General features: G+C 29.0%; 2 protein-coding genes across 5 annotated transcripts in view; both read right to left on the reverse strand.

Annotated features, from left to right (window-relative positions):
* Positions 1 to 1,902: 1,902 nt before the first annotated feature.
* LOC122499672 (kelch-like protein diablo) overlaps positions 1,903 to 24,912 on the reverse strand; it is a 98,075-nt gene continuing 75,065 nt past the window's right edge. For 3 of the 4 annotated variants that reach the window (XM_043608147.1, XM_043608144.1, XM_043608145.1), the window contains 2 exons: positions 16,253 to 16,595; positions 1,903 to 3,012 (listed from right to left, as the gene is read on the reverse strand). In XM_043608147.1, the coding sequence (XP_043464082.1) occupies positions 2,821 to 3,012; positions 16,253 to 16,595 (535 nt within the window). In that variant the 3' untranslated portion in view covers positions 1,903 to 2,820. The remainder of the gene's footprint in view (positions 3,013 to 16,252; positions 16,596 to 24,912) is intronic. The other variant, XM_043608146.1, reaches the window with a different exon arrangement.
* LOC122499674 lies at positions 22,203 to 23,438 on the reverse strand. Its single transcript, XM_043608148.1, has 2 exons — positions 22,822 to 23,438; positions 22,203 to 22,747 (listed from the first exon to the last, which is right to left on the reverse strand). The coding sequence occupies exons 1-2, from the start codon at positions 23,335 to 23,337 to the stop codon at positions 22,601 to 22,603; spliced, it is 663 nt and encodes a 220-aa protein (XP_043464083.1). The 5' UTR covers positions 23,338 to 23,438; the 3' UTR covers positions 22,203 to 22,600.

Here is a 24,912-nt window from a genome sequence, read left to right on the forward strand (position 1 = left end):
TTAAACATCTACTAGCTTAATTTATACATATACAGGGAACCTCTATAACTTGAACCTCGTTAAGTCGAAATCCTCAGTAAATCGAAAAAATGGCATTCCCCTCCCGTTGAACCCCTAGAAACTCATTATCTCCAATTATTTAAGTTTGTAACTCGAACAAAATATTGTTCCTCTACTAAGTTATTACTTAGTGCTAAATATTTGTACTCTATATACTCTATAACTTGAAGTTTGAAATGTAGACTCGGTAAGTCGAATTTTGTAAAATAATTATATCACACTTTGAATTATGTATTGACAAACAATTTTCTGATACTCTGACACAAAGAAAAATAACAGATTTTTCCTAACCTTCTACTTTAAGTCCATTGAAGTTAATTAATCTTCAATGGACTTAAGTTGAATTATATAACTCAACTCGAAAAATCTACTTTAAAGGAGAGTCCAGAATAGAGTCGAACGCTCTGATAGTAACGCGCTCGTCTATATGGAATACATAGGAGGAGCGCGTTAGTATCATCGCGTTTATACCGACGTCGACTCTATTCTGGACTCTCCTTAAAATTTGTAAGTCGAAATTGTGGTCAATTATATTTGTGGTCTTTAAAATTAATTGTTAAATTGTGGCCTTTATAATTCGCAATCCTCGTTAAGGGGGCAACCCTAGTTGTAGCGCGCAAAAATTGACCATTTTCATGAATTGAATAAAAAAGACAACTAAAATTTTTAAATAAAACAATTTATTGCCTAAAAGTAAACCATTTAAATTACGAATTCTGATAACAAATTTTAAAAAACATTTAAAAATGGAGGTGTGGTGCGCGATCTTGTCGAGGTTTGCATAAAAAAAAGTTTGCGGTGACTACGATTATATGGAGCTGGTTCATCTGAAACACAAAATTCAAACGAATTTAGTTAATGTAGAAGATTATCTAGTCTTTAATCGAAAGCTAAAAAAAATTCATTTTTGACAAAATGGCAACGGCTCAAACTCAACTTTTCAATTTTCACAAAAAAAAAAAATGTTTTTCAGCTGTAAAAAAAAGTTATTTATAAAAAATAAATCCTTCGACTAAAGGCTAGATTATATTCTACTTTAACTAAATTCGTTTGAATTTTGTGTTTCAGATGAACCAGCTCTTTAAATCGTTGTCACCGCAAACTATGCAGACCTCGACAAGATCGCGCACCACGCCTCCATTTTTAAATGTTTTTAAAAATTTATTATCGGAATTTGTGGTTTAAATTGTGTATTTTTAGACAATAAATTGTTTTATTTAAAAATGTTAATAAATATTTTTTTATTTGATTTATGAAAATGGTCAATTTTTGCGCGCTTCAACTAGGGTTGCCCCCTTAAGTGACAGCTCAATTACTTGAAGTTTTTGGCATTCCCCTTGAAATTCGAGTTATCGAGGTTCCACTGTGAATATATAAATTAAATTGTTACCAGAAAAATGAAAATATTAAAAAATAGACATAAAAATATAATTTTACTAATAAGTAAATTTCAGTTTAAATAGTCTTTTGGCTCACAAAAGTAATTCGAAAAAGATTTCTGACACCCCAATTTTTTAAATTATTTTCTATAATTTCATTCTTTACATTTCCACATTTACATTACATTGTAATAACTATTGCACTTTAGAAATTTTTTCTTAGCTGATAGAAATTTATATTTATGCTTAACAAAAGTGGTATTATTTTACTTAGTAAATTATGTATTTTTAACTTTGTTTTAAACAACATTTTTATATTTAAGTCAATTTCAATTTTTGTGCAATTGCACAAAGTTTTGTTTAAATTACATAATTTTATCAGCTTTCCATTCTTTTAAATTTCATTCAAATTGATTTTGTTATATTTTCTGTAAATTTATTTTTTCATTCGATTAACATTTTTGTTTATAATTTTAATTTAATAGATTTTTAATTACAATATTAAATTATTGGAAGTTATTAATTACGAGGATTGTTGAAATTTAAGAAAAAAAATTAAGATTTCTTGAAAAGTTGAAATGCATTTAGCTTTTTTTGTAATAAATGGAAAGCGAAAGTTTCAATTACTCAAAATAATTTTTATTAATGCAATCCCAATATTTTTTTTGGAAAAATTTAATGAATTTTTAGTATTTTAAATAGGAAAAATATCCTGAAATTTTTTTGTTTGATAAATAATATCTCTTAAATATTAAAAGTCAATTCGTCCCTAGACGAAATGGAAGCTGTACATATTAGTTTGACTAATTTTATTAGCCATCAAGTCTTTTGAAATAATTTTTTTCTATTCGTCCGTCATTCTGTATTTTTTTCAAGTGAAATCACAAAAGTTTTTCTCCGAAGTTTTATTCGATGGAAAAACCTGCCAAGCGTATCGAAAAAAAGCGTATTTTTATAAAATTAAATAAAAATTTAATTCATATTACTAATTTTTTAAAAGATTAATTTAATAAATTTAACTTATTAAAATTTATGTGCAAAAAAGTCTTTTATCTTTTATATTAAAAAGAAAGCATGAAGAAAGATACTGTAGAAAAGAGAGTAATCTGAGAAAACGGAATTTTTTGTAGAAAAATGAAAATGAATGATAAAGAAGAATAAAAGAAAGAAGAAGGGAAATGGATGATGTGAAGCTGTTAGAAAAAAAGTCTTTGAAAATTGTTATCGCGATTTAAATAATGCTCATTGAACGACGATAACGTTTTCTAGTGTTTGTAGTAACAGTTGGCGCTGACACTTGTGCCGGGGGTGTAACTGGTGTTACTGGAGTCACCGGGGTTACTGGAGATTCAGCCGAGTGGACTGAAGAGGGGGGCCTGAGCTACCAAATATAGTTTTCAGTTTGTGGTGCTCTCATCACTCCTACACCACCTCCGAGTCTCCTATAATTCATGCAGCCACACAGTCTCCACTGATTTTGCTCTGGATCGTATACTTCAATTGTTTTCAAATATGCTGTACCATCGAAACCGCCAACTGCATAAAGTTGACCATTCACTACCGCTAATCCGACCTGTAAGAAATAACACAAAAGAAACAAGTTGTTCATTTCATGACCATTTTGCTTCCTCATTATGATTAATGATTAATAATAAAATAGGGCAGTTCCATAGGAAAACCAAATGGTGGATCACCGATTTTTTTTAAACTCTGTAATTTTGTAGTACTTGGGGTACTAAACAACTGTGCCAAACAGTTTTTCAAAAAAACATTTTTTTGCAAGATATAAATAATATATGCAGTCAACTCTACGAATAGTGCCGCTATCAATAGTGCCACTTCTCCTCTTTCTCGCTCGAGCTCTATCCCCACTTTAGCGACTCAGCACGGCTTCTGAATTTCGAGTTTCCCTTAAGAGAGAAATATACAAACAGTGGGGGTACTACAGTTCCAAGAAAAGTCGTAAACGCTGTGCAATTTTGCGGCACTATTCATAGAGTTGACTGTAAATATAAATAAATAATTAATAAAAATGGTTATAAAAAATTATTTGTCTTCAATTTAGAAATTTTATAGATGATTTTTAGTATTGTAACAACCGACATTCACTTGGTGCAGTTGTTACAATTTACACGCTGTCACTCAAATGATTCTAGTTAATTAAATAATAGATATAGAGCTAAATCAATTATGGCCTTTTTAAACTAGATAATATACCTTTGATTTAATCGTTTGACGAAACAAATTGGAGTTAAACTCTAATCACAGTAACTGTTTTTATCAAAATTGTAACAACTGCACCTACTTCCCCTACATTTTAAAATTCGGAATTTGAAAAAAATTACTTTTTTCGAGAATTTTTATTTCGAAAACTATTGATTCTACAAGAAAAACTCATTTATTGAAAATTATAGAGAAAATGTCAATTTTTTATAATATTAATATTAATTTAATAACACAGGTTTACAAATTAAAAACTTTTTTTTGCCAATCGAACAAAACAATTTTTTTTCGAATAGTAGGTGTTTTTTAAGTAAGAAAATCATAGTTTTAATTTTTTTCCCTCGTGCAGTTTTTCTGTAGCTTCAAATTTTGCATTTTCGAGGTGCGACGCCACTTAAACTTACCTGTAGGAAAATTAGCTTATCAAAATATAATAAATGAGGTATCAATGGAAAGGTTATTAAATTACCTTTCGATACATAGGTCACAGAATAAAGTTCAACAGAAAACGAGAGAGTTACAGTCGATTAAAGATGAAATTTCATGACAATTTTGATGATTTTTAGACATTTGAGTAACTTCTACTATTTTTTTCTACATCAAACAGGAAAGAATGTTTAGGTTTTAATTTTTTTATTGATGGACTATATCATTACACAAATTTTGAGCCCTTGTGGACCTCGATTGGATTAAAAATGACAATTCTACACTAAATTTAGTGCACGAAACTACATTCTTCATTTTTAGTATCCCTTAAACATTTGCAGCAAAAATTGAAGTAATAAAATTTGGTTAAGTGCTAAAGTTACTAAAATCACTAATAAAGGATTTCTGAAATCGTAGATTTCGAATCCAATGTTAGTTTTCTAAATTTCAAAATGGCGGATCCAATATCGCCCACAAGTTTTTAAAAATCGATTGAATTCGTCTTGAATTCGTTACTCGGGGGTTTTCGGGGTCGCTGATTACGAATCTGATGTCAGATTTTAAAAATTAAAAATGGCGGATCCAATAGGTGCAAATTCGATGGATTTTAAAAAACTCGTTCACCATTATGAATCCATCCTTTTCAATTTTCGAAATCCGACATCAGATTCGTAATCAGCGACCCCGAAAACCCCCGAGTAACGAATTCAAGACGAATTCAATCGATTTTTAAAAACTTGTGGGCGATATTGGATCCGCCATTTTGAAATTTAGAAAACTAACATTGGATTCGAAATCTACGATTTCAGAAATCCTTTATTAGTGATTTTAGTAACTTTAGCACTTAACCAAATTTTATTACTTCAATTTTTGCTGCAAATGTTTAAGGGATACTAAAAATGAAGAATGTAGTTTCGTGCACTAAATTTAGTGTAGAATTGTCATTTTTAATCCAATCGAGGTCCACAAGGGCTCAAAATTTGTGTAATGATATAGTCCATCAATAAAAAAATTAAAACCTAAACATTCTTTCCTGTTTGATGTAGAAAAAAATAGTAGAAGTTACTCAAATGTCTAAAAATCATCAAAATTGTCATGAAATTTCATCTTTAATCGACTGTAACTCTCTCGTTTTCTGTTGAACTTTATTCTGTGACCTATGTATCGAAAGGTAATTTAATAACCTTTCCAATGATACCTCATTTATTATATTTTGACAAGCTAATTTTCCTACATGTAAGTTTAAGTGGCGTCGCACCTCGAAAATGCAAAATTTGAAGCTACAGAAAAACTGCACGAGGGAAAAAAATTAAAACTATGATTTTCTTACTCAAAAAACACCTACTATTCGAAAAAAAATTGTTTTGTTCGATTGACAATTTCACTGTAAACCAGTGTAATTTGTTTTAACAATAATTTTTTATTGTTAAAAAAACATGCTAGGAACATCATGGAATTTCCTAGAAAAATTAGTTTCTCAAAATTTGAACCTTCCTTAATAAGTGGTTAAATTTTTAAAGAAGTGCTTTTTGATGTTTTTTATAAAAATTTTTGAAGTTTACGCTACGAGTATTTGTGTGTTACGAAAACTAAGCAACGCCTATAACAGTGTATTTTAAAAGACGATATGACCTTTACTGCTCGCCCCTAATACATTTATTAATTATATACGTATATATATTATTATTATTAACAGTTTAACAATAATTTTTGGCGTTAAAAATTTTGTTTAAAAAAATTTTTTCAAACAATTTGTTATAAACAAAGGAAGAAAAATTGATTTTCATAAAAAACTTATAGCGCCATAAGATTCTACGCAGAAAAACAACTACGAGAACGTATATTACATAATTTTTAAAAAAAGAGCTATGGGAGCGTTCATAAATAATGTCACGCAATTTTTCGGGATTTTAGACCCCCCTCCCCCCTGTCACGCAATTTCACATGTAAAAATACATTGTGTCACGTTTAGTAGAGACCCCCCCCCCAAAAAAAAACGTGTCATTATTTATGAACGCTCCCTATTGTTGTAAAAATGTTATAAACAATTAGCCTGCATTTATACTGTATGAGATATAAGGATAGTTTTTAATGGTAAAAATTTTGTTTAAAAAAATTTGAACGTCAAAAACTATCCTTATACCTCATACAGTATAAAAATGCAGGCTAATTGTTTATAACATTTTTACAACAATAACTCTTTTGTTAAAAATTGAGGGCGTGGAACGGATAACTGCCTACAACGCATGGTCGAAAAGGACTATGCCAGTCAGACATCATTGAGATTCCTAGAGGCGCTCACTATTGTCTGACTGGTATAGTCCCTTTCAACCATGCGTAGCAGGCAGTTATCCGTTCCACGCCCTCAATTATATAATGTACTAGCTGTCGACCCGTCTTCGTCTACGTTTATTTATTTATGACATTTATGTGTCATTAGTAATTAATAAAAAAATAACAAACAATAAATTATAACATTAAAATGCAAGCATTATTATAACGGTACAACACTTAAGCACAGTTAATAAAATACTAAAAAATTTTGATTACACTTGTGTGAAATTTCAGGCTTTTTAGGTTAGCTATAAAGTTTGAACGATTAAAATTATTAAATATATAATATCTTAACTTTAATTATCTGTTTCGATTTACTCTATGAAAATGGCAAATGTGAAATACGCAGAAAATATATTTTTTGAACAGAAAATAACTACGATTAACGCCACTGAGAAAAATAGAGTTTGAAAAACTGGGAGTCAATATTGAAAAAACTGGACTCAGTCCAGTAAAAGTACACGGAAAAAAATAATTCGGAAATAGTTCCTGAATTCGTTCCGAAATTGAGGATATGAGCAAAAGTCGGTAATTATTATAGAGCTGTTATTTGGAAGATATGTCGAACTTTCAAAATAGATATTCAGGAATTATATGGTAAGAACTCGGTATTTATGTGATAGTTTTTACGAAATGTAGCGGCTGAGTATTTCAGATAGTCTGGACGGTAGAACTTCCGATGAGTTCGGGAAAAATTCAGAGGGTCGCTTCATATATGAAGAAGCTCTTATAAGGGCTACAGAATAGTTCCGGAACAATTCCGTAGCAAAGAAAATAAAAAAAGAAGTTGTGTATACACGTATATACTTGATCGACATTCGTCAAGCAAGGCGAACTGTGATTGGTTGAGGAGGATACACACACACATACATACATAATACACTTATAGCTACCTACATATATTCTAATGCACACATAATTTATACACAAATAAACGCAAATACACGACGCATTGAATCGCACGCTGGTTGTAGGGACCTGGGAAGTCTCTTATATACTAGACTTTACTTTTATTCAGCGCTTGTGAGAAACGGGGTCGGCACATCTTTTCTTTCGATGAAGTTCGGGAATTATTATGAAATTTAAACTGGAGTTCTCCTTGATTAGACGCTTGTAAATACTATTTTAGAAGAAATATAATTTCTACGACAAAATTTCGATAATATTATAGACCAGTCCTGTATTTCTCCAGGAATTTATTTACAATGCTGATTTTGAAAGTCTCACAAAAACCGTTTCGTAATTAGTTCGGAACGATTCAGATATACTTACATTGAATTTCTAAAAATTTCTGGAACTTTGCACAAATCCTCAATTATGGAACAAATTCAGGAATTCTTACAGAATTTATTTTTTCCGTGTACATTAATTCATTTCCATCAAGCATCTTAGGGTGTTGCGTATAGTGTATAGAGGGCCTTAGTTCCAAATGTCACTGTAAAGAGCATTGAAACACAGGCGAAGATTATAAGGCGCGCTGCAGTGTGCATAGTAGAGAAACTGGACTCAGTCCCCTACTTCGAAATTTTCACAATGAGGGAACGCAGGCGCGGAACCTGTCAAAATAACTGGCCGACGCGACGCGAAACGAGTGTTTCCTTTTATTCACTTCGTCAATTTTATATAAAAAAAAACAATAACCAATCATTAAAAAAAAAGAAAAATATGTTAAATGCACTCTTTATATATTCATATTCATTAATTCACAAGTTTTATTCTTCCCACATCTTCATACTTACAATTAACAACTAAATGCATCGGAAAATCTTACAATCATACGGGATTGAACACCTATCTAACCATACAACTAAATATACGCATATAATTATAAATCGCACGCTTTTACATTAAGCTTCTCGGCTACGCAATCGATGGGGGAAATTTCCTATTTAAGAAACATCCCTTACCAATGAAATAAATTAGATCATGCGTGGATTTTACTTTGTAATTAATGTAAGTATGGATGTCAACAATATTCATAATATTGAATAAATAATATTGTCAACTAGTTTAAATTTGATACGGTTATTAGAATTTAATAATAAATAAATAAAAAACATTAATTTTTTCTTAATAACCTTGAAACCTTTTTTAAGTTTGACAGTCCTCATGGTAAATTTGATTATTCTTTTTTTTCGTGTACAAAATAGTGAATTGACCTTGAATGAAATGTATAATTAATTATTCTCACAGCAATATTTAATAATTTAATGAACTTAACTGCACTGCATAATAGTTGAGAGTAGTAAGAGTAAGTGAAACGGTAAGATAAGTGAACGACCATTAGTGTGAGAGAGAGAGAGAATTACTTGTGGTTTTCGAGTAGGTATCTACTTTATGTGCACGGCGTTCATTTTTCGAAAGAACTGGACTGAGTACTATTTGTTCAATATTCGCTTCTATTATTGATTTGTGTTTTGTACACTGCCGCGTTCTTTTAACAATTACATGAGAAAGTAATTTCTCTATGAAACTTCTAATACTATAGTGTGTACCTGTCACATATTATTCTATAAAGGAGTACTACACTGACTGCATAAATCATTTTTCCATTTTTCTCCGTGCGAATATAAAAATCGTTTTACGAAATAATAATCATGAATCACAAAAGACAGACCTGAATACTGTCAAACAATAAATAGACGCATGCGCAGTTCAGAAAATTTTCAAAATAACTAATTATCCTAGTTGATTTGACCAGGGAATGCAGAGTTACTTTTACAAAGTTTGAATTTATGGAATTGATCAGGGAAACTTGTTGAATTTGCTGGGAATCCTAATTAACTTTACTAGGTTAAGATTAACCCTGGGTTTATAGTTAATAATACCATAAAGTTTTTTTTCAGTGTAGTTACCATTAGCTATTTCAGTAGACAAATATTACTATTTGAATTAGTGGTTGACTTTTTATTATCAAATTAGTTATTTTTAACCAATTCAAAAGCAGAGAACAATATTTGTCAATTTTGTAGTACTTTAATTTAATGTATTAAAAATTTATCAAAAATTTCCACCCAGTTTTTGGAGTTATAATAGTCTAATTTGAACTAATTGTATCGCAAGTAGACCCTACGTTACGATTGCTAAAATATAACATAAGACCTATATTTTAGGTTGAAAGTAGGGCTTAAATTTTGACTCGGGTCTGTTTTCATAAATATTATACATCAATAAAATTTTTGTAAAAAGGAATTTTTTAAAAGCGAATTAATATAATGAAAATTTTTCTTAATTTGATAGGAAAATTCTCGGTTTGGCATATTCCCGACTTTTTCCCAGTTTTTCCCGTTTGGTAGATACTCTGTTAAATGTATTAGTATAGAAACAAAAACCTGTCGAATACGGGTACGACAGCTAGTAATATAATCTGTATTTATATGAACTTAAGAAACATTATTTTCATGAAATAAGTAAATTTTTATAGCTATTTGTAGATTTATTTATGGATAAAATCAAATAAATTTAAATTTGATAAAAAAAGATAAACCGTGAAAAATTTGGACAAAGCAGGAAATTTCGTTAAACGCTCTAAAAAAAGGTTTTTTTTATGATTTTTTGATAAATTATCTCCTTTAAGAGTTATTTAAAGTTAAAGTTCAACACTGTATGAATTTTTAGATTTTTGTACTTTTACGGCAAAATTATTATGAAAGGATCCATATCACATCATGCAGGCATTCCGACGATATAAATTGCGAATTATTTTCGCAATGGCATATGTTATCCTACTCAAAAAATAATAAAATTCGTATTCTTTTAAATTTTGAATAGGATTCTGTTTGCACTTTTTACGAATTTTTTAAGATTTTAGCAAAAAAATTAATTTTTTGTAATTTCTTCTATAAAATTGCATAATTTTCATATTTTTTGTTGCTCTTGGGGCTCATTTTTTTCTTTTTTATACTCTTTTATGTAAAATTAAGCAAAATAAAAAATAATAAAAAACAAGTGATACAAATTCAATTAAAAAAAAAATTTTCTTAAAAAGGACATCTTTTTCCTCTCTTTATTTTTAGGAATTACTGGTACTCATGTGTAGTATTTAACATAAAAATACTATTTTGTATTTTTTTGCTTATCTATTAAGAGAAAAAATTAGTTTCAATTTTTTACTAAAAATTCCAAAATTTCGCAACTTTTCAGGTTTCTATACTCGTACCATCGCTTATTTTTTAATTTTTAACATCAGTTTGAAAAATCTGGTCAATAGTAAAGAATATTGATAATTGACATGATGTCCGTAAATTATGTTAATTATCTATATGATAATGATGTTCGAAAATGTTATTTATCCCTGTTAGTTTAATTAAGACGTTCAAATTTTTTGAATGAAGGTTAAAATTTTTGTCAATAAAATTGTAATGTTATTAAAAAAGAATATTTTTTTAAAGAACTTAAAAAAATAACATAAAAATTGTATTTATGAATTCCAATATAAAAGAAATAAGTAGAAGAATTTTTTCTTGCCTTTTGTAAAACATTGTTGATAGTACAAGTATAGAAACCTGAAAAGTTGCGAAATTTTAGAATTTTTAGTAAAAAATTGAAACTAATTTTTTCTCTTAATAGATAAGCAAAAAAAATACAAAATAGTATTTTTATGTTAAATACTACACATGAGTACCAGTAATTCCTAAAAATAAAGAGAGAAAAAAGATGTCCTTTTTAAGAAAATTTTTTTTTAAATTGAATTTGTATCACTTGTTTTTTATTATTTTCTATTTTGCGTAATTTTACATAAAAGAGTATAAAAAAGAAAAAAATGAGCCCCAAGTGCAACAAAAAATATTAAAATTATGCAATTTTATAGAAGATAATACAAAAAATTAATTTTTTTGCTAAAATCTTAAAAAATTTGTAAAAAGTGCAAACAAAATCCTATTCAAAATTTAAAAAAATACGCATTTTATTATTTTTTGAGTAGGATAACATATGTCATTGTGAAAATAATTCGCAATTTATATCGTCGGAATGCCTGCATGATGTGATATATAATTTTGTTGCTCATTTCATGAACACTTTACTTCCTCATGGAGATAAAAATAATAGAAATATATGAATAACTTTTTATAAATATGGTTAAAAGTGATTGAATTTTGAGTCAATCAATGTATTTTTAAATACCCTACAAGATAGTTATAATAATTTAATAGTTAAACAAAAATTTTCACTCAAAAAAGTTGAGAAAATGTCATTTTCCACAATTTTTGGTTTTAAAATACCAATAATTTCGAAATTTATTATCGAATTAGGTTCAAAAATAGGTCAATCGAAGCGTTTTTTAATGCTCTACAAGTTGATAATGATAATTTTAAAGTTACTTCTACGTTTTTCAACAAAATTTTCAAAAAAGTTTTCTTTTCCAAAATTTTTGATTTGATTGAATTTTGAGTCAATCAATGTATTTTTAAGTACCCTACAAGATAGTTACAATAATTTAATAGTTAAATAAAAATTTTTAAACAAAAAAGTTGAGAAAATGTCATTTTTCACAATTTTTGGTTTTTAAAATACCAATAATTTCGAAATTTATTATCGAATTAGGTTCAAAAATAGGTCAATCGAAGCGTTTTATAATGCTCTACAAGTTGATAACGATAATTTTAAAGTTACTTCTACGTTTTTCCAGAAAATTTTCAAAAAAGTCTTATTTTCCAAAATTTTTGATTTTTAAAAGTTTAATAACTCTAGTTAATATGGACGAAAAATGTTTAATTAGGGCTCAAAAGATGCGTCTAAAAAACTCTACAAAATTATGAAAAAACATTTATAGGTGTCCTAACATTTTTTTAAAGTTATGGGCAAAAAACGTTTTTTTGCAAAATTAAAAATAAAAAAAAAAATTAGTTAAACTTTATTAATATATCAAAAAGTACTCTCACTTTATGTCCGCAGGTGAGATCTACAATTTAAAAAAAAATTCAACCCAAAAGCTCTTAATGATTTCGAGATATTTATGAAAATGTGATGTTTACACACACATACACACACACACATACGGAATGACATTTTTTAAAAATGTCATTTTTAAACTCCTGAGGTCAAATAACATAAAGATATGTCAAAAAATCGAACTAAAAAAATTTTGGTATTACAATACTTCCTCTATGAGGAAGTAATATAAAATTTTGTTAAAATGTAAATAAATGAAATGTGACAAACTGTTGGTCTATTACCATATGATTTAGGGTATTTTCTAGATAAGCGCTATGCCTTATACTCACAGCGCCCCTAGTGCGAACGTCAAAAGCTCACTAAATCATGTGGTAATAGATCAACAGTACACACTCAAGTCGAGTCAATGAACGTGAAATCGAAAGATTCAAGAGGACAGTATTGACGGTGAAAAAGCAGGATTGGAAGAATGCCCCCAATACGGTTTTCACGCGAAAACGTATTGGCAGAAACTCACCGCCAATGCTATTCGCTCTCTTCCAATACTTTTTTTTTAACTGGGAAAGTGATTTAAATGATTGCTGAGTTAAAATTATTGAAAATAATTACATAAATACGACAATAAATTTATTTGTTTGTTGTGGTGAGTAAAAGTTGCGAATTTCTATGATTAAAACTTAAAAATATAAAAAATGCCAAAAAAATTTTTTTTTCTGATTCTACATGAAAAAATGAACAATTTATGTTTTTGAAAAATTTTTTTTAAACGAATTGTTTTTGAGTAATCAACAATTGAAAAAAACGGCTAATTATTTAAACAAATGATCATATTATTCTTACAAATTATCAAAAAAAAAATTTTTTAAATACGTTTATAGGTGATAAAACTAGCTTTAAAATGATATAAGTGTGATTTACATGCGATGATTTCCTAAAAAACTGTATCGCTTTAAAAAAACCAAAAAAAATTGAAAAATTTTATGTTGCAATAACATTTTTTAAACATTAACAATAGTATATTAAGCAACAAGAGGAGAAAGGCAGCCATTTCTTTACGGTGATTTTTGTGACACGAGTGGAGGTCGAGACCGGAACGAGTGTCACAAAAATCATTGTAAAGAAATTGGCTGCCTTTATTCTCGTGTTACTTACGATATTTTTTATTCCTAATGCACAAAAGCGGCGATTTCAGATAGCAGACGACAGGGAGTAAAAGTCATTCACTTGTTCGATTTGTATGAAAATGGCGGCCGATTTCTCCCTTGGGCAAGAAAAATACATGTGAACAGCTAATTTTCTTGCCCTTGGGAGAACACGGCCGCCATTTTCATACGGTCGAAGAAATGAATGACTTTCCTCCCTGTCGGCTGCTATCAGAAAGCGCCGTTTTTGTGCATGTGGGATAAAAATTAATTTTCGGCAGCTGTGCTGCCGAAACGTAAAAAGAATTGAATTTCTTTTATTTTTATTTTCCTTGACTCGGAGTGATCGTTAATTTTCACTATTTATTAAATTAATTTTTGTTTTGTACAGTGTTAAAGCTCAGGAAAAGAGCTTTAAAAGGAGACCTTCTTGAGCTTTTTATCTTTAATAATAAACAAAATATAAAACTTTCTATAAAGTGTTTAATCGCTGTAGGGTGGGCAAATGTTATTGAGCGGCACTGTTCCTATTTTACAATCATCGAAATATTTATCAATTAAGAGTAAGGGAAGTGTTCCGGTTGTGGGCACCCTTTTGTTTTTGCCTCATAACATTTGTCCATGTGCATATTATTCAAATATATGTGTACGAATTTAAAGCTAGAGGTCTAAGGTGACTGTCAGTGAAGGAATTAAATTGATTCCTTTAAATAAAAAAGTTTTATTAGAAATTTAGTGAAATGGGAATTTTTTGACAAAAAAAATTTTGTACCCGGTTGTGGGCACCCTTGAAAAATCCGCTAAAAATGGAAAAATATTAAAGGAAACCAACACAAATAAAGAAGAAATGAAAGTTTCTTTATTTTAAGAGAATTTGCCGGGATAAAGAACAAAAATGATGACACGTTTTCACACTATGCTCATCGCTAACAAAAGCATAATGCTTGCATGTGAAGTAGCTAGTACGCATACCATAACGCACTTCTAATGCACTGAACGACTATATTCATCGCATTTAATGGAGTTTGCGGCTGTCACTTTCCTTGGCAGAAAGTTTAGATAGATGAGACAGTAGTCCTCATCATTGTCAGATGGTAGAGCCTCCTTAACATAAAGGTGCCCACAACCGGGAATGACAGTCATTTTTTAAAAAGACCAACACATTTTGTGATGCAGGATTTTGGTTAAACACGAAGGTAAATCACAAAATATAATGACAACACTGCAAAAAAAAAATTAAACCCTTTTTTTCTGAACGAATCTACACCCATATGTTGCTCTTCGAAAACAATACAAAATTACTTTTTTATTTATTTAATGCAAATTTTCTTTATTATGCTCACAGCTATTACACAAATGCATATATTTGTTTCGTTATCAATACGAAAAGTCCGTATTGTCAACGAACACGACTTGCAATACTTAGTTCAGTAAAGTCTGCTTGCCGTCGAAGTTTACGTAGGGGTGCCCACAACCGGCGCACTTCCCCTAGTTACCTACTTTACCGATCAAGTGACATCTGTGAAATATCGTTCAAATCTCAATCAAAATTTTTAACATGATAAGGCTGGAGTCCCATGACAGCGTTTTGCGTTGCGTTTTGTAACTAGGCCATGAGTGTGAGAAAGATACAGATATAGGTTTGCTCTATTTGCATTCATTGCCTAGTTACAAAACGCAACGCAAAACGCTACCATGGGACTCCAGCCTAATTCTTCGTATTTAAATTACAATATTTTTACATAATTAAAAAACAATAATAGAAAATAATAAATTTCATGCACTACTTTGGTTATTTCAATTACATGCACTGTATTTATCTTATGTATTTTGGTATAAACTTGTGATTGTGCCATGTTAAAAACGGCAATATTCCTTTGTCTCTAGGAAAAAAAAGTTCCATATTTTGGATAACTGACATGTCTTTGGGAATTTTCCCATCTGCTGTATTTTCACCGTCACTTGTCATTTCGCTACATCAAAAGTGGGTATTATTATTACCTACAGTATAAGTGTTAAATACGCCGGAGATTTGACAATCGCCATATTTAATATGGCAAAATTACAAGATTTCGTATTTTTCAGTTTAAATTCTGTATTTTTGACGCATTAAATGAAGTTTTTTTGCCAAGGATTTTGTAAAATAAAATTACTAACTTTAGGAAAATTTCCTTAAGACTTTTTACAATGTGATTGAGTTTTGAGGTTATGTTCAGTTCACGTCAAAACACAAGCTCTTTAATGAACGTGTCTGTGTGGTTGCTATGCTACAGTTTACGTGTGTCGAGAATCTTGTAACCAATCAGAGATCGCGTTGGCTCAGTCGAGCTGGCCACAAAAGTCGCTATTTCCGGAAGTAAATTAAAACGGAAAGACCGTACTTTCGGCTAGGGGATACAGAAAAAACGATTTTTTCAAAAATTAAAAAATTGATGAAAAAAAATGTTTGGATATTTTTGTGAATCCTTGTATCTGATTTTAGATATTGGTGACCGTAATACACCTAAAAAATCCTATATTAGCAAAATCTATCAAAACGTGCAAGAGAAAATTTGTCCACAAAAAACGGTGACACACACACACATCCGGACAATTGTTCCTTATGTCGAAATATATCCACCACACTTGAAAATTTCTAAAAATAAAGCTTCCTATGGGAAAGAAAAATTGACAATAATAAAAAAATAAATAAATTTTTCTCCATGACAGTTATTAATTTTCTTTGAATTAGATTTTGAAAATTTTCAAATTAGTTTCTTATCTTAGTTCAAGAAAAACTTTTGATCAACATACCCCACTTCTTCTTGAAGTCATGGCAACAATTGGACTCCAGGAATTGGTGTGAGGATTGTAGCGCTCAGCGCTAGAAAGTTCCATACAATCGTCTCGTCCGCCAACGGCGTAAATTAAATTATTAAATACAGCACAGCCAAGATGTTTTCGCCTCGTGGACATAGAAGGAACGGGTGACCATTTATTTTGTCTCGGATCATATCTCTCCACAGTGTTTAATGGCGATTGACCGTCCGAACCGCCGATCGCGTACAAATAACCACCCAATACAGCGACCGCGACACCAAGTCTTCGTGTCGTCATTGGCGACACTTTCGACCATTTGTTTTCCTTGGGATCATATCTAAATAAATTAAATTATTTTATTATTTATCGAATTTGCTTATTTTTTCATTTATTATTTATTAATTAGTTATTAAAATTGCTTTTACTAAGGGCAGGTGGGAGAAAAAATGGTTTCGTGACCGACGTCTCATTTAAAAAGAAAAAAATATTATGAGTCGGGATTTTTTAGAAAATATAGAGTAGCGCTTTGGGACCCACGCCCTTCTCGGAATTTTGCAAAATTTTGATAAATAATTATTGAAAAAATTGTTTAAACATTCGCAGGCCTCGAACTGCCTTTGGTATTGAAAATTACGTACTTTACATACCAAAAACCAAAAAATAGTGACCAATTTACGTACCAAAATTTGTTATTAGGGTTCCGTACACCTACGGTGTATCGGCGGAACCCTATTGGTGACTGGTGAGACTCTTGTGTCCGTAGCCAAATCGTGTCCCCCCCCCTAGCGGCTAAACTATTTGACCTAAAGAGCTCAAATTTGGTCCAGATATGTATTTTCACTCGTAAATAACAAGATTTTTGGCCAAAAATGCATAAAAAGTGACCATTCCCATCATTCTACCATTCTAAACTATTCGACATGGAGAGCTGAAATTTTGCATGCTGGTGTATTTTCACTCGAATATTACAGGAAAAATATAGAGAACTTGATATGTAATAATGTTCATAGCGTTGTCAAGGAAAAACTAAAAAATTTTTGAAAAAATTTTTTTTTTTAACTTTTACATTATTTGACCTAATTAGCTGAAAATTGGTACACTAATGTATTATTACAGTCTGACGACAAAAAATTTATTTAAGAAACTTTTAAAAAAAAAATTTTTTTTAATTTTTTTTTTCAAAAATTTTTTTTTTTATTTAGTTATAACACGTGGCATTAAATATTTTAAGGACGAGCGAAATTTCAAGAGAATAAATGAGAGATTGTTTTATCCCTTTAATTTCTTAACTAAAAATAAAAAAAAATTGGACAAGTGCGAGTTGTACTCGCACTGCAATGGCGGGTTCCGTACAGAAATATATTAAAACAATACTTGAAACATTTATCGGTAATTGGTAGAATTAAAATAAAAAAAAATATATTAAAATTATTTGATAAAAAAATAACTAAAAAAAATTAAAGTGTTGTATATGTAAAATTGTAAACAATAATAAGTAGAGGAACAAAATTTTCAAAATTAGTTCCTCTACTTATTATTGTTTACAATATTAGATATACAATACTTTAATTTTTTTTAGTTATTTTTTTATCAAATAATTTTAATATATTTTTTTTTATTTTAATTCTACCAATTACCGATAAATGTTTCAAGTATTGTTTTAATATATTTCTGTACGGAACCCGCCATTGCAGTGCGAGTACAACTCGCACTTGTCCAATTTTTTTTTTTATTGATTTTATTGAATGTGTCGACTTTAAATCGTAAAATATAATGATATAGTTTAAATAATCACATGAATCTCAATTAGCATATTTTTATTAGTTTAAAAAATCTTCTTAAAATTAAAGTAACATTTTTTATGCTTTTATGATAAAATTTTACTTATGAACTGTAAATTAAACATTTTTGGAATTTTTTTAACATTAAATAGAACAAGAAAGATACACAGAAAATTTATTTCGTGAAAAATTCAATTATTAATTAAGTTTTCTTTTTCTACCGTGTCGGCTTCTTTTCTTTGGCTATCTGCTTCTTTTTGCGCTTGCTTCACTCCATCCAACAAAGTTTTAACTATTTCCACTTCTACAATGTCTTTCTTCTGTATAGCTGCCTTTAGCTTTATGTTTGCTTCTTTAAAAAATCTATTTTCTATTTTCCTCTTTGACTCTTCATTTTTTTTAAATTCCTTTACGATATTTTCTTCCGATGTTATTCTATTCTTTTCCACTGTCATTCGCTTCATATTTTCTTCTTCTTCTGCTTTCTTTGATGCATCATCTTTCTTTTTTTGAACTCTGTCTTCTAATTTCTTCCTTTCTCCTTCAAGGTATCGCCTACAGCTGGCACATGCATTTCTCGCAAGACTCAAAAGATTTTTGCTCGGTGAGATCAGCTCCGGTTTGTTTGAATATCTTTTTAAACCGCTTTTTACAGTCATTGCTGCATTCAATGTTCGTTCGTTCATTGACGCTTTTTCTTCGGTAAGATATTTTGGGTCAAATCATACCTAACAAATCAAAGTTGTCCCTCAGTTCTCCGATTTTTGTGAAACTTTGAGAAATTGTAGGGGAATACATGCGAATAAAAATCCCAAAAAAGATTTTCGAAAATTTTGAAAATTTGTGGTTGTTCAGGGTTTTCAAATTTTTTTTTGAAATTTTGAAAACGCAATATCTTAGAGACATATGGATGGATTTTAATGATTTTTTCAGGGATAACTTATTATTTACAAACAATTAAAATGAAAAAAATTACAAAAAAATTTTTTTTTGTTTTAAATAAAAAATTTAAAAAATATTGTTTAAACAAATTTTTTGTTTATAAGCGTATATTTAATTTTTTTCTAATAGCGATATTTTGATTCCTTAGGATTTCACGAGTATTTTGACATAAAGAAATCGATGGAGACTCTTAAACTTTCGGAGATATTGTATTTTTTGCCTTTGCGCGCAGGGCCAAAAAGCGCACTGAAGCAAAGGCTCTGTGTACAAGGTAATGGTCAAAATTACCTAATACTCGCGTAAATTTCAAACGAATTGAATTCTTTCTTTTTTAAATCAATTAGTAACATTTTATTAATAAATAAATAATAAATGAATAATATTTAAACAATAAATAATTAAATAAAAAATAAAACTCGTAAATTTCAATCGAATTGAATTCAATCTTTTTTAAATCAATTAGTAATATTTTATGAATAAATAAATAATAAGTTATTAATAAATAAACAAATAATTTGTCTGCGTAAAATAAAATAAACAAATTAATGTAAATTAAAAAACAGTTCCTAGTAGATTATTTGACTACTTTTTAACTACTCTGATTTGTTCAACAAGTCCTACATTAAATTAAAAAACCTGTTTTAATTATCAAAAAGAATTTAATTAAATCAGATAAATAAAAAAGTAATATATAATGGAAAAGTAACATTTTATTCGTTTACATAAAGCGAAGACCTAGTTCGCGAATCGAGTAATTCTTTATATGAAGAGCGCGCATGCGTAGACTCGACTCGGATAACTTCGTTCAGTCTCGTAACGCGACTGCGCGTCTGGAAAAGTGAATTTGTCAAAGAGGGGATTCTAATAGTCTCATTTCTAAATCAGCATTCGTTCGAGCACCCTCAATGTTTGTAGCAAGTGATAATTGTAGAACTAGGTCTTTTTAATAGTCTTTTTCATAGTTTCAGGTTTTATTGCATGTTTTTCAGTGTAATTTTTGTGGTTTAAGGTTTGTTTGTTTAATTTGAGTTTTCTGTTTTTTTAGGTTTAAGTAAATGTAAATAAGTTTCTTTGCGTTTCTTTTTAATTTTTCCCTTAGGTTTAAATTTATAATTTCTTTTTAACTACGAAAAGACTATTAAAAACACCTAGTTCTACAATTATCACTTGTTACAAACATAGAGGGAGCTCGAACGAATGCTGATTTAACAAGTTGTTCATTTCATGACCATTTAGCTTCCTCAACATATAAAATATAAATTCGTGACGTAATTCACTTATAAAATTCTAGCAAACTCCATCTAAACATATGTATAAAATTAAATTTATCCCATAAAATCGGGAACATACACACACATTCATACAAACATTTATCAATTTTGTTTAAAAATAAAAAATTTATATTAATTTATTTTTATAACAATGTTTTTTTATGTTTAAAACTTTATTCTAATTTTAATCAAACATTATCATAAATAAATGATTTATAGATTCTAGTAATTTTTTCTTGTAAAAAACCTTTGTTATATCAAAAAATTTTTAAATGAAAAATGAAAACCAAATTATGATTTTTCAAAAGCATAACAATCAAAGCATACATTCTTCTTAAGGAAATTTCTTTTTGATGCAGCAAGATATATTCATAAATTAAATGTAATTATATTGCGGTTTGCAAACTTTTGCAATTCGAAATGATTCGAATTTTCTGTTGTCGAGTCGATTAATGTTCGGTTCGATTAAATACACACCTCTATTTCATATGCAAATAGCTTCTTTTTTTATGATAGAATAATCATTTAAAAATATTAATATTAAATAAATTATGAAAAAATACAAAATTTGAATTTTTTGTGAAAAAGAAAAATTTCTATTAATTTTATAAATTTTGATAAAAAATATACTTTGTATACATCAATCGATTCGTTTTCTTGTCAGGAATGTAATTTTGAGAATAATTAATTAAAATATTAACAGATAAAAAAATTATTTACAAAAATACAAAAAAAAAATTTTTTGAATTTTAAAAAAATTGTATAAAAAATTTTTTTTTTAGATATTTTTGAAAATCCTTGTGTTAGATTTTAGGTATTAATGACTGCAATAAACCTGCAAAATTTCATCAAAATTTGTTTGAGATAATTTGTACACAATTTTTGTGACATACACACACACACACATACACACATACATCTGGACATTTGCTCAGAATTGAATATACATATGTTAGAGATGAAAATGAGTCCATATAACCTTCTTTTGAAAAATTGAAAATCGTCACGAATGCAAAGCTTCCTTATGAGGAAGCACCCCTGTCCGTCTTTCCCAGAAAGTAGTCAGCTTAGTGGTTTGCACTTTAATGTGCGAAGTTATCCAAGTCGAGTCTACGCATGCGCACTCTTCATATAAAGAATTATTCGATTCGCGAACTAGGTCTTCGCTTTATGTAAACGAATAAAATGTTACTTTTCCATCATATATTACTTTTTTATTTTTCTATTTATCTGATTTATTTTAACTACTTTTTAATGATTAAAACAGGTTTTTTAATTTAATGTAGGACTTGTTGAACAAATCAGAGTAGTTAAAAAGTAGTCTAATAATCTGCTAGGAACTGTTTTTTAATTTACATTAATTTGTTTATTTTATATACTAATATTATATACTAATTGATTTAAAAAAGAAAGAATTCAATTCGATTGAAATTTACGAGTTTTATTTTTTATTTAATTATTTATTATTTAAATATTATTCATTTATTATTTATTTATTAATAAAATGTTACTAATTGATTTAAAAAAGAAAGAATTCAATTTGTTTGAAATTTACGCGAGTATTAGGTAATTTTGACCGTTACCTTGTACACAGAGCCTTTGCTTTAGTGCGCTTTTTGGCCCTGCGCGCAAAGACAAAAAATACAATATCTCCGAAAGTTTAAGAGTCTCCATCGATTTCTTTATGTCAAAATACTCGTGAAATCCTAAGGAATCAAAATATCGCTATAAGAATAAAATTAAAGATACGCTTATAAACAAAAAATTTGTTTAAACAATATTTTTTAAATTTTTTATTTAAAACAAAAAAAATTTTTTTTGCAATTTTTTTCATTTTAATTGTTTGTAAATAATAAGTAATCCCTAAAAAAATCATTAAAATCCATCCACATGTCTCTGAGATATTGCGTTTTCAAAATTTCAAAAAAAAAAAAAAATGGAAACCCTGAACAACCACAAATTTTTTAAATTTTCGAAAATCTTTTTTGGAATTTTTATTTGCATATATTCCTTTAAAATTTCTCAAAGTTTCACAAAAATCGGAGAACTGAGGGACAACTTTGATTTGTTAGGTATGATTTGACCCATTTGGCAGAATGCGAGACCCCCCTTTCTACTTCAGCGTTGCCATGGGTTAAAGATAAGACTACTTTTATAAAACGTGTTACTGTTGGATACTTAAATTCACAAAGAGCTGTTTTTAAGTCAAAAAACTGTGACCAATATTTGTCGGTACGAACATTAATGACCTTATCTTTTCTTCTTGAAGAAATTTCCATTCATCCTGAAGCAAATCAATGTCTATGTCCAATGGAAGGACTCGAGCAAGTTTCGATATCTGTTTAATACTATGACAACCTTCGTTGCTCTGCTTGTAAGCACTGGCAATATTTTACATCATTATTGATTGCGCTTTTTTGTAGCATATGTTTACAGGCGACAACGAAATGCTTTTGGGGTCGAATTTTGATTTCTAACTGAATTGTTTCATCCAACTAAAAAAACAGAAAAGAAGCATTAATAGACTTTCTACTTGAAATATAATATTTATTAAAAAATTTTAACCTACTTGTGATAATTCGACCTCTACTTCATCATCCAGTTTTATATCTTTAGCAAGAAGCAGATTTTCCGATTCAAGAACTTTTTCGACGAGTCCAAATTTTTTTATGGATGCATGTTTGCATATTTTTCCAATGGGAGTTTTTCCCAGTCGCTTTAGCTCATCATATAAAATGTGTATAAGAGGTTCCGATTTCTGAAAAGTTCCTGTGAAGCGGTTGAAAATTTTAACACTAGAAGAAACAAATAGAACTTGAGCCTTCATATTTTTCATTTTTATGAGTTCGACAATATCTTGATATTGTTTGCTTTTAAGTGTGTTATTTTGTCGGAGAGGAATATATTCTAGAAAATACTTCATAATTGCTTTCCATTGTTCAATTAAACGTTTTGATGCATCTTGAAGGGTAAGCCATCTAGAACTGACGTGTTTAACAAAATTATAAGCAGGCAAATTAAGTTCTTCTTGGATAGAACGAAAGTTTTCTATTCTCAGAGGTCTATCATCAAAGAAATTGATCATATTTGGAGGGGTGATAGAGGAATTTCACTTACTGAGGCGCGCCCTTTTCTGTTTTTGCAATAATTTTGCGAGGAATTTATTTTATTAACGATTGAAAGTGGGGTAGTTTGTCTGTGTGCTCGCCGCCATATTGTCCGTCACTTTCGCCAAAAATGCAACTTTTTAACTTTCTTTTTCAATGCTTATTTTAAAAAATACTTGCAAAATTCGAGAATATTCTTTATCAGCACGAATTCTCTTAATTATCCTGATAAATCCAAACGATATATCTCAAATTATTTAGGAGTGAGACGACACGCGGGAAAACAATATTTGGAGGAATATTTCCCACATGCCCTTAATAATAATAATTTGAACAATTTAACAATACTTTTGACATTAATATCATATATATATATATATATATATATATATATATATATATATATATATATATATATATATATATATATATTATAATATGTAATATACTAATATTAATATTCTTCGTAAATTAATTTTTTTTTAAATCTCTAATGAAGTTTTTTAACAAATTTAATTATTTTCCATTCGATTACACCAAATTTTAATTATATCTCCTTTAAAAAATTTAATTTAAATGTCTCAATAACCATAATTGAAACGTTGGGTGCTAGAAGAGCGTTAGAAGGAAAGCCCGTTTTCATATTATCGAGTGAAAATGATTTCAATATCCTCTAGTTTATATTACCAAAAATTTATTTCGATATGAGACTTCTTGACGTTGCTAGGAATAAAAAATCTGCGCGAATGTCACATAATTTTGTAACTTTAACTTAAAATATGGGTCCGTACACATAATACGTCACGCAGCTAGGGGGAGGGAGGGGGTCTGAGAATTGTGACTTAGTGTGACATGGGGGAGGGGGGGTGAACTCATGTGTTACGTCACAATCTTTTAAATTCAAAGATTATAAGAAATTATATGTGACAATGTCACTTTTTCTAAATAAAATATGTTAAAAATGCTTTAAACTATTTAATATCTATTATGAACCTGTTTAACATCTATTGGTATATTATTTATAATATGATAAATAATATATTCTCTTAAATTGAATCAGTTAAAATTCATGGTATTATCTGACAATCAGCAGTGACTGACTTTTTGCTTCTGAATCAGTTAAAAATAACTGAAAAATTATCCACAAAACACCGAAACTTTTTGCTTCCTCGTGAGGAAGCTTTGTAGTCGTTTAATTTACAAAATTTTTAAAAATCCTTTTAACAAATTTTCTTCTATATGGGACTATGTTATATAAGACCCTGAACAATTGTCCGGATGTATGTATGTGTGTGTGTGTGTATGTGTGTGTGTGTGTGTGTGTGTGTGGATCCCGATTTTTGTGAACACGATAACTCAAAAAGGTTTTAACGAATTTGGCTAAAATTTACCAGGTATGTTTATCCTAAAAATATCTCGAAATGGATTGATAGACTTTAAAAAATTCTCAAAAAAAAATTTTTTTTTGACTTTTTTCTAAAAAAAATTTTTTTTCAAACAATTTTTTTTAAGTTGGTTATTGAAGTTAATAAATAATAAAATCTTATTCTTTG

This window comes from Leptopilina heterotoma, unplaced genomic scaffold (genome assembly GCF_015476425.1).
Source record: "Leptopilina heterotoma isolate Lh14 unplaced genomic scaffold, ASM1547642v1 Lhet_171, whole genome shotgun sequence".
NCBI lineage: Eukaryota > Metazoa > Arthropoda > Insecta > Hymenoptera > Figitidae > Leptopilina > Leptopilina heterotoma.